This window comes from Rhopalosiphum maidis, chromosome 4, assembly GCF_003676215.2.
Source record: "Rhopalosiphum maidis isolate BTI-1 chromosome 4, ASM367621v3, whole genome shotgun sequence".
Classification (NCBI taxonomy): domain Eukaryota; kingdom Metazoa; phylum Arthropoda; class Insecta; order Hemiptera; family Aphididae; genus Rhopalosiphum; species Rhopalosiphum maidis.
In genome coordinates this window covers 27,784,515-27,796,719 of record NC_040880.1, presented here as the reverse complement: position 1 = coordinate 27,796,719, position 12,205 = coordinate 27,784,515, and the positions used below count along the sequence as shown (strand labels likewise).

General features: G+C 30.8%; 1 protein-coding gene across 1 annotated transcript in view; it reads left to right on the top strand.

Annotated features, from left to right (window-relative positions):
• The window catches only part of LOC113558750 (hemicentin-1-like), a 318,777-nt gene extending 310,403 nt beyond the window's left edge, over positions 1–8,374 (top strand). The window contains exons 12-13 of the mRNA XM_026964278.1: positions 2,683–2,928; positions 7,117–8,374. Of these exons, the coding sequence (XP_026820079.1) occupies positions 2,683–2,928; positions 7,117–7,517 (647 nt within the window). The 3' untranslated portion in view covers positions 7,518–8,374. The remainder of the gene's footprint in view (positions 1–2,682; positions 2,929–7,116) is intronic.
• Positions 8,375–12,205: the final 3,831 nt, after the last annotated feature.

Below are 12,205 nucleotides of genomic sequence, written 5' to 3'. Positions count from 1 at the left end.
CGCAATAATGTTTTCCTCCTTGACTCTTTTTTTGCAGATTTCCACAAGTCCAAAGTGTTTGAGAAATTCCACGAATATTTTGTGTGTGTGTGTGTGTGTGTGTATGTGGGGGGGGGTGTACACGTTCGTCCCGCGGCGACTTGCGAAGAACGTTTAATAAAATATTTATAACGAGCGCGCGCGGCGCATATTAAACGAAAAACGACACACAATTCTCTTTCGGCGGTGGTGCGTACGAAGGAACTTTTGGCAAGCTTATTATTCATAATTAAATTCAATCTTGTCGAGTTTGCCGGCGGATCGTCATCGTTGTAATATTCGACTTACCTGTGCCGCACCAGTGCTGCACGCACACGCGACCTCCGCACCCACGTCGTAGGTAACACTCCGCCGAGTCCGCCTTAGCCCACATCTTTAATTGCAAACTAATGTCACAAATATAACGGCGATGGGGCACGTATAACTTGTCAAGTGTACGAGATCCTCACAAAGTAAACTTTAATTAGCTATAAAGTATGATTGGTTGAAACATTATACAGCGACGCAAAATCCCTCGCCGAAAATTTTCAAATACGTATACCTACGCTACGTATACAGAAATGTGCACACATATAGGTACGCGCACACCGCGCACGTACGCTGCACATCGTGACATACTAAAAGTAATGACAGGCATTATACTACGGTTTAGCCGTATATATTGTATGGTATAACGACAGCGCGTGTTGTTCGTCCGATGTTAAAATATATTATTTTACGTGCATCGTATAGTCGCTTTTAATGCATTTCGTAGCGTTGTTTAATCACGCGTATGGCCGTTTAAAACTAAAAGTGAAATATAATGATATTGGTATGGGATGATGTTATATTTTGTACAATAGTTCTAGTTCAATCTCAATAGCTGCCGCTAAGTATAATGATATATGTATATATAATATCATATTTTCGTAAAGAGAACGCGTGAAGTCTGAACGCTGGCTGATTCTATAACTGTGTGTATGTGCTATTGTTTTTTTTTTCATATGAATAATATTACAAAACTCGCTCGTAAATGCAGCAGAATATTGTTGAAAAGTTTTAACATGTCATATAACATGACGTCTTTATTATTAGATATAATAATAACAATAGGGAAAAAATATTGATTTCTAACGCCATCCACTCAATACAAGTATTGTGTATTATACAAGATAGTAACTAATTATTTTTAAAAAACTTTTAAATGGTATATTGAGGAATTAATTTACATTATTTTTCAAGTAAATAAATATATGTCCTCGACGGAAAGACTACAAAAATGTTATTAGCTTTCCTTTTTATAATAATTAATATTTATCGTTTAAAATATAATTTGTGCTAGGTACATTTTCTTGGAATATATTATAAATACTATTGATTTTATGGCATATTATGCTTAGAAAATTAGAAGACACATATTAAAAAAAACATTAAATTATGATGTAAACACTATAAAAATATAGAGGACATATTTTCAACAACAACAAAAAACCCTTTTATTGATGGAAAGCATCATTATATTATTCCATACGTATTCTCTAAAGTGTACAATATACAGCAAAATTTCAATTTTCAACACTGAATTTATAAAAATAAACTTTATCTGTAACTGATTTAGGGTGATGAATTGTTTTTTTTTTTTTTAATTTCATTAGTTTTAAAAATAACGAATTTGTATAGTAACTATTATAAGTATATGCTTTAGATAATAATAAAAAACACAATATAAATTTTATTTATCAAAAATGTTACGATACCTCTTCTCATAGATAACGTTCTTATTTATATTTAGTGTTCATAAATAAGTTAATATTATAATACATTATTATTGCTTTCAAAAGTTTCTTTTGTGCGCCAAATAGTTCTATCAGTTTTTATAAATGAAAAATTATCGTGGTTAAACGATAACGGAATACAGTGTATTGTCATAATTTCATATAATTTTAAATATATTAAAAATGTGTGAATTTCTTTTTAGATATAAACTATATCATTATGGAACTTGTTTTTTTTTTTTGCTTATTTTTCTTCCACAGACAAAATTACCTAGTTTATACGTACGGTTTCTACATAAACATCATTATTTTTCTACTCTATATTCAAACCTTTTAAATATTTAAAATATACAATTCATATTCGTATACTAAACACTAATATTATAACAATAAATTTAAATTCAAAATACGAGTATGCTCTATAAACAGACTATTAAGTATAGATTTCGTGGACAATATTATTACACCCAATGGTTTGAGCTTATATATAAAAATAGAATGTTCAATGATTGAACCAATTATAATAGTATAGTTGTTGTATAATGTATATTGTATAATATATTTATGTATAAACAACTGACCTAATCCTAACCCTGAACGATACATGCTATGGTATTAGCTAACGTTTTCGAGCGGATTATTAATTTTGAAATGTTAGTTTAAAGTACTTAATAATAATAATAAATAATAATAATAATAATAATAATAATAACAATCGTTTTGCCGTTCACAAAATGGTTAAATAGTAAATACGCACGTTGTTTGAATTGCCATCATCGGGTAATGGGTATTGTTAATCGCGATTTGTACTTTGTCCATGTTTTGAATTACACGCCTATGCAGCTAATATACTGCGTGTTTTACAAGTTTTTATTTGTTTTTTTTACAGGATTTGGCGTCGAAGTGTTTAAAGTGTCACCAAAGGTGATAACGATAGTAAGCTCTTGCCTGTTGCTCATCGTGCTAGTAACCATCATCATCGTAAAACTGAAGACAGCGAACAGTAGAAAACGCAATTCCCGGCAACCGACCGGTGGCGACAAACAAGTGATTGTCCACCAGAGGAGTAACGGACAAGTAGCTTCATCCATTCTAGAAACGGATACCGATCCTGACCTGATCCAAGTGAAATACGGTAATTATATTGTAATTATTTTTCGTTTTTTTTACAACGAGTATACTACACCAAGTCGATATTTTGTTTGCGTGGTTGGTATACTGTTGGGTTCGCAGATGTATAATTATTAAAAATCAAATCGTTGTGGAATCCGAATTTATTGATTGTAAATGGTGACATTATTATACCTACATAGGTATATATTATATGACATTATCAAATACAATACATTAAATGTGTGCATTTTCAAAAGTTATGTGAGGTTAAGACGCTTCTGAAAGTGAATCAATTAATTATTTGTCATAAAAACATATCTACTTAGTACGCATTGATTTTATAACTCACATGGATTATATCGATGATATTTTTTTTAAATAATTATAATAATAATAATATACGTTTTTTGTTTACAAAAAATTTATTTACTGAATTTCCGTAATTGATTTGGGTTTCGTATTACCTATCTACGAAACGCGTTTGTAAAGTACGTCGTGTAGAAAACAAGCCGTATTAATGCTGACGAGATAAGTCTTAAAGCACACGCATGTCGTTTGGCACTCTTTAGACAGTTTTTTTTTCTTCCGTTGGATCGAAAACAATCACCGAATAATAGAGTAGTTTATCACTACGCCACATACATAAATAACTCTTAATTTTCGCGAAACTTCCGGAAAACGTAATCTTGTCTACGAGAAAGTAATATATAACATATATATATATATATATATACATATCATAATAACGATAGCGGTCGCGGTGGCCTAAACATAAATAATAAAAAGAAAGGTGTCCGATAAGATTATGTTTTTCTTACCAATATGTAATATAAAGTTTATATGTTCACAAGAGGCGGCTATAGTTCAAATAAATTGATTCGATCGTTCATCTTGCGCCGAGTAAAATATTACGCGAAAATTGAATAAAATGTGTGACTATACATAAAATATAAGCAGATACACATTTATAAAATGTATAATATAATATATAATAATACGGGTTAGGTATAGGCTATAAATGTATGTTATTATAAGGCACGTATCGTCTAATAATAGTTCAACCTCGACACTCGTCCTGCAGTGATAATATTATAATTTTATAACGTTCATAATCGTATAATATCCATGTGAACAGAATAAGTTCTGTGTGACGTACCTATACCCACACACCGTGTATCATTATTTTTATTTTTATGTTTTTTTTTTTTTTTTTGCTACCGTATTACCGTATTTATTATTTATAAACGGTTAAATTTCGAAACGCGTACTCCCAAATATCGCATAAGCTCATGTTTTGGAATAAATTTGCATACGGAAATTCGACGAATTATAATATAAACTGTATAATTAAAAATGCGTCGTTTTAATTTAATAAAATCACGCCAGTGGTGTATGGGAGCGGATCGCTCGGCACCGTGTATGCCTTTTGAATATTATGACGTGTATAATACGTATATTGTATACCTGTATTAAATGGATACGCATGACACGTGTCGCTGATAATATTTATTACAATTAACGTTTTGTTTTCTGACATTATTTCTGACGCGGTTTTCCTCGCAAAGGAAACTTAACAACATTATCATCGAATACAATTTAATAATATATTATGAATATAATTTCAAGGCAGACGAAAAGCAATTGGTATTTGACGATCATTCAATCTTTGTCACAATAATAATATAATGTCTTATCTAATATAATGTATAATAGAGAACGAGTGTTGATGAACTTAGATAAAATATAAAAAAAATTCATGTTATTTAAATTACGCATATTTACATTTAAAACGTTAAAATGCATTTTATAATTCTATTGACCTACATACAGAACGCTGGTCAAATATTATTAAGATTTTGTGAGTAGCTAGCTATAGGTACTCAATATCTCTAGATGTACAAAACATAAAATGTTTATCTGTAAAACCAAATAACTATTCGTTAAATGTTTGATATTTTTTTTATTTTCGATGTGATTATGACATTTAACAAAATATCGATACGGACCCATAACTGATGAGTTGGGAACCGCTAATGTAGATTGTACAACATTCTAAACAAATAAATATTTAAATATATAACGTCAGAGTCTCGGTAAAAATATTTAATGTATTTATTATGTATAATATGTATAACTGGTATTTTTTTTTTTATCGTTGCCGTAGTTTATTTATTATTTTTTGTGTGTGTGTCACTACAATTATTATCGCGTGACACATTCTACATCATAAACACGCTCACATGTATAATAGATAGGTACACACAAGGCTGGATTCACATATTTTGCGTGCATTTTTCCAGCTTTTAAAATACAAACGTTCATGTTATGTATTAAACATAGGTACATGAGTATTTTGCTTCAAAATTAAATAAAGCAAATAATTATGATAGTAGTATGTTCTGTAATAAAAAATAAAATAGAAATTATTATAATAATTCGATTGCTGAATGTAAAATATAAATGATTATTGATTTTCATACCCAATTCTAATGCTAATGAATATCTTCTATTATTATTCTTTTAATAAAAAAAAAAAAATTTTTGATTCATGACAGTGATTTAAAATAGTACAAAATATAGACTTATGGTAGATAAATAGTATTATAAATAATTTTTTTGTTCGTTGCTTATAAATATGTTGTTAGTATCTAACTAATTCGGTAATAATTAAATCAAATATTTTAAATAATTGAATAAGTAATTATATGTGCACATCGGGAACGTAAATTTGTATAACCCGCATAAAATCATATTGGACATAATTTATTTTTAATTTAATGATTAAAAATTTTTATTTTTATAAATTATTACACTACATAATTGTCTAAAGAAAATGTTCACAACCGCACAATGCATATTACATGTACATAATACAACATCATAAAGCATACTTAAATGTTTGTTGTCTTATTTGTGACATTAGTTTTTTCGTTGACTAAACAATTAAATTTAAATATGTTTTTCACTTATAAGTAATGACGTTATGCAGCATTTTTATTAATTAACATAATGAATTATAAATAGACAAATAGTAATTTATTTTCGTGGTTCGATATTCCCGATCTTTACCTGAAATTTTTCAACTCAAAACTCATAGACGTTCGAACCACTGCGTTTTTATTCAATCAACTATTACCTTGATCATAGCTGCTCTAGGTATATTATTGTATACTTATTAAACTTTCCATAATCACATTGTGGCTTACATCATTAATGCTCTTAAGACACTTGTGTTCACGAAATCTATTTCGAATCGATTGATATTGCAGTTTGATTCTCAATAATAATAATATATAGACGACAACGTGAAGTAATTTCTAACAAAAAAAAATGTATATACATATACGCGTAATAATTGTCGTTTTACCTAACTAATTAGTATTGATGAATCCTAATTTTTGATTATTTTTTTTTTCAATTATTTTTTATGTACTGATGAGTTAAAATTGCAAAACGTTCATAAAATGAATTGAAGTTCATTCCATGAAATTTATCGTTGTTTTTTTTATTCTGTGCAGTGACAAATCGTCGACTGCGGTGACACCTGTTTAGCGTTTGTAGCTTCCACTACTAGTGCTACGTCTACTGTTGCGTTATCGCCGACACAGCTTTTATAATAATAAAAGTTTCCCATGCATTGTAGGCAAGGGGTTTTAATGTTTGTACATCTATTCAAAATGTTTGCACAGGTCAGCTAGAACTCAATGTTAAAATATTAAAAATAGTATTAAAGGACATTTAATAATAGCATTGCTTAAAAATAATCAATATTAGTTTATTTTTGTTAGAACTTCTGAAGAAATTTTTTCACGAGTTCCGGCGCTAGTAAATGTTTAGCAATCCCACATAGTTACGCCCCAGCATCTGCTCAACTATTTGATTAACCCCTTATTACTTCCATCCGATTCCCCGCAGCTATAATAATACTATTTATTGGAATAATGCGGAATTCCAATCAATTGAACTAATTTAGTTCCGTCATACGTATTATAAGCTTTAAGTAAACGCGTCGCGGCAATGGTAAATTAATCTCATAATTTATTATAATGTAACAAGAGGTGTATTATAACTATGTGTATGATCTTCTTATACACCGTACTATATCGTTATTATTATAATTCGGGCTCCGCGCTCGTCACGTGATACAAATAAGCAAATATAAGCAAACACTAATGCAATAATAATAATAATAATAATATGTGTTGAGCAGATCCGTCGGACGCGCCCAAACTGCGCAACGGCGGCGTACAGTTTTCGGACGACGCGCACGATCCGTCGGTGGCCGGATGGATAGCCGCGAACGCAGCCGTCGCGCAAACGTCACAGCTGCCGTTGTCTTCGTCGTCGTCGTCGTCGACGGGTACGCTGCGCAGGGGAACCGCTGGCACGGCGATCAACGACCGTCAACCGCCGCCGCCGCCGGTGGACGTGGCCCGTCGTTGGAACGACGTCACGCCAAAACCGTTTAGCTACACTCACCACCATCAGCAGTCGCCGCCGCAGCCTCCGCACCACGTCCGCGTCCGACCGGACCCGATCGAACTCGACGGGGCGGACATCAAGGAGAAGCTGATGATGTCCAGCGGTCACATACCCGAGAGCTGCGTGTGAACCGACGCGTCGCGCCCGACGTATTGTACATAATATAATACAATATTATTGTCGTATGATGTATATGTAAAAGAAGAGAAAAACAGGACCGTATATATATATATATATATAATATTATGATACTATACAGTAAATCGCATTTAATTATGAACGGTGAAAAAAAAAAACAGACAAATGATTTTTAGACCAGCGTGGGTCCATGTAAACTTCGCGAATTCCCGGACTTTTACCCTCTACGTGTATTATAATAATAATAATAATAATAATATTATCTTAAAACTTTATCCCAGTCGCGTATTAGACCGATTTATCGCTTCCAACCCTACTATATAATGATAATATTATTGTGTAGGTACATTTTTAATAATAATGATACTTGAAAATAAATTTAACAATATAGGTATAATAGCTGTATTGATCTAGTGTAATATAATATTGTGTATAGGTAGTCGTTCGGAGCACCGTAGTCGAGTTTGTGTATTATCATAAAATATTATATAATGTGTTAAGATTAAACATGGGGCCGTCGACGATCATTGACCCGCGCCAATAAGTTATAATAGTAAAAACGTATAAGAGAGAATCGATTATATCATAGATAGCTTCGTCCCCCGCATGTATTTCGAGCGTCTCGCGCTCATTTAAATAATATTTCGTACTTTTGTTCCTCGTCGTCGTTTTTGCTGATTATAATAATACTATAATATAGCCAAACATATATAATTAGGTCGAATTCTACATATAATTTATACTGTTTTAATAAATAAAAAAAAAATTTTAAAAAAACTTGATTTAGTGTAATCCTGTTATGCATTAATATAACAGATTGTGTATATTTAAACGTTACCTTTTATCCTATTGTGTTATGATAAGTACTCGTATAACATTATTATGTAATAACTATAATTTTATGATCGTTGTTGTTTTGTTTTTAAAAATAAAACGTTTGTCAAATACTTTTTTTCGAGTTGTGTTTCATTTTGACGTAGTACTATAAAATATTGTCCTCCTCCAACAGCAATCCTATAGATGTGTATATTAACGGAGGCGTCATTTGGGCTATTTGCGGGGTATGCTTATGCATACCTAAAATTTATCAAGATCCAACTTGGCCTGACTATATTTTTCTACGCCGGGCAAAAATTATTCTTTTTTTATATATAATTGGTCTCAAGCATCCGACATCTTTGGCCATAAGTTGTAGTAGGTGTTAATGAACACTTTTTCGACATATTTAATGTATTTGACCAGGCACCGGCAACCCGCGGCCCTCCAATTATATTTCGTGGTGTTTAAAATTTCAATTTTATATCTTAAATCGATATAAATAAAATTTTATTATAACTATTATATAACAACGAGAACATTTTTTTTCGTAATAACTATAGTATATTAGAATATATTGGCCTGCTTTGTTGTTAGCATAATTTTTAAAAAGTTGAAATGACGCTCTTGGTATATAATATATATATTTATCATCGACGCATAAAATTCCATTGTTTGTGGCTTTTTACCGTAAACATATTAAAATAAATATGTACAATACACATTCAAGCTTCTGAAATTTTTTATTTTCTATAAAACTGACATTTCTCAGTTTATTTAAAAATTATGCTAAGCCTTAAGCATTACTATTATATTATTATAAAATACATTAGGAGGAGACTGTCTTCCACATTACAATTCGTGTCAATATCTTTAAAGAATAAAATTATTATGTTTTAGTGAGTTTCGTACATTGAAATTTTATTTTAAAATAGTTGATGTTTAATAATGTTATTTTTCTATTGTATTGGTTGAAACATAAAATAGTTCTCCTGCTATATTAAAAATTTCAAATTAAATCAAATTGAATTATAGTTAATTATTCTATAAATAAACTAAAAATTAGTAATTTAAATATAAATATATTGTTAAATATAATTAATTAAAATAAGGATTAATATAGAAGAACAAATAATTATACACTTAGCACAGTTCTAAAAATTATCTTTTGATGAAAAAATAAAAAGCAACAATTCAGAGCGATTCTGTATATTATATTCCAATAAAATGAATTTTTTTTTTAAATTTAATACTAGTCACTCTTTTTTATATTAATTATTCATATTTAGTTATAACTTAGTTACAAATAATGAATAAATACGGACAGATGTCGACCATGAATGATAACCATTTGAGAAAATCAATTATTGGTTTCATGAAAACGGTCAAGGTTTTTTCCCCGACTGTTTAGACTTCTTTCTATGAATCAAAAAGTAGCTAATGGTAATATATAATAAAGTATAAATAAATAATCAAGATGGATTTTTAACGTTAAATTGATTGCGGTTGGTTAGCTGTTTATTTGATTAATTTAAATATCATGGACAAAATATTGTTAAAGCCGTAATGTAGCTGTTTGTTTTTATCTAAAATAATCTCTACGTACATCAATACTATTTTTTTTTTAAAGAATCAAATATAATTTTATTTATAATTTAAAATTATGACAAATATTATGTCCAAAACCATATTTGAACTTAAAAAGTAAAGGACTATTAAGTATTATCTTTTCTCGATTCGAATAGAAATTTTTCGTAGATTTTTTAACTGTATAATTATTAGCCTTATTCTAATCGTGTTAGGTACTATTGGTACTAACATGTAATGTCCGTGTTTTTTTAACTTATTAATTTCGTTTTCAAACACCGTCATTTGATAGAAAACTGACCATATGCAGCACGGTTAATACGAAAATGGATAACGCCTACTGATACACAATAATGAAACTCTAAATACATATAGAATAAGATGCAATTTCGCAAGAGTAACAATGGTTAAATTTATGATGCCATCTAACGTATTGGGAAGAAAAATTAGATTTTAAAAGACATAAAAAACCTCATCGACCGGAATAACGAAGTCAGACTCGGTGGCTACGCATCTTGAACCACGTCTAATGGTGAGCGTGGAAATTCCGGGTAAATATCGTTTTTAATCTCGTCTCGGTCGTCGTCGTGAATAAACACGAGACCGACTGGCTGGAACGCTATTAGTTTTTCGAAATTGACCTTTTCCCGTAAACCTCCCTTCACTTTCACTCGCGCTCTCTACATCTATATCTCTTCACCCGTTGTCTAAAATGTGCGCAAGCGGAGATATAAAACGACCCCGTCGGCTAAAGGTTAAGAAAATCGTTTTCGCAGACGGCGGCGGTGACGACGGAAATTAATGGTCAACAGCCCTTTGACGTGTGTGCTGTTGTATACGATTTGTCTTTTCACAAGAACCGTTCTCATGACATTCCGTTGGGTCACACACACCCGTTCTCGATCTCCGTCACCTTTCATCTCTCTATCAATCTCTTTCTCATGATCTGTCTATCACTCTCTCTCTCTCTCTCTCTCTTTAAGTTTCTGGCTGTATACGTATTTATGTTTGTTTATTGGATATCACATTCACGCATAGCGACGGTAGCTACAACTACCGTCTATTTCATTAGGTCGAGACTGATTTGGCGTGCAGCTCGGTCAAACATAGATTTATTTCCGCTCTAGCAAACGTTCCCGCTACAGATTGTGTATGATAATTTTGAATAAGATCACAAACGGTATGAATAGGTAAGCTCATCGCGTCATACGATTATTGTTATTATTATTTAGCACTTGTTTCGTTAAGAGTGCTGCAGACGTCGTCGTTATTATTATGTTTTAATATGTAATCCACTAAGAACAGCGTTCAGAGTTTACAGTTTTGACAACATCCTGCCAGAACACGAATGAAACTTTGTAAAGTTGTTTATACGCGTGTGGCGCGTGCACCTATGAAACACGAAGCTTTACAATAATTAATATACCTATAAAATACGGACGCTTGGACTATATATTTAGTGGTTTTCAACAATTTTTATTTTTTGTTAACATAAATGTTATGTATTTCTTAGAAATCCTGAGATATCCTACTACAGAACACAAGTAGGTACTAGCGGTTTATTATACGCGCACACTGCAATCGCGAAACATATACTGTCAATTGACATACTACGGGACGATGTAGTATCAGTTGAGAAAAACTGTATATTAAAGAATAATGTATAATTTAATTTTGCATGAATAAAAAACAGAATTTATAAATTTGATTTTTTTATACACGAGTACGATCATGTTAAAGTTTTAAAAATGCAGATTTATAACCTAATCTGTCGTGTTGAAAATAGTAAAATTATGTTGAAATTCATTTAAATTTACAGTTTTTTTTTTTCACGAAATCTTGACATTTTTTAGGCAATCTATGCTACGTCCAAGACTATTGCAATCGATCTCATCGTTATTTTTTTTTAAATAAACATATGTACAATATTATTATTTTTGTAACTCTTACTTATTTCCTACCGAAAATTATTTTTTTTTTAAACCTAGGATTGAGATGCTGCTGCAGTATTTTATGTTTTTATTGGAAATTGATAATGATATCTTTCGCTTTGCAATTAAACGTAACTTAAAGTGGGTCAGAAGAGTAAACATTAATTTAATATGATGTAAATAAACAGTTTCTAGTGTTTGAAATTCGTAGTCTGGTCGCTAGTCTCTGCTCCCTTAAACTAAAAATAATTATTTATTTAATGCAAAAGTGCAAAATTGAATTGAACCCAATATGACTGATTTGTGTATATTCACATTAATCATTTCCTAGCTTTTAGCACACAA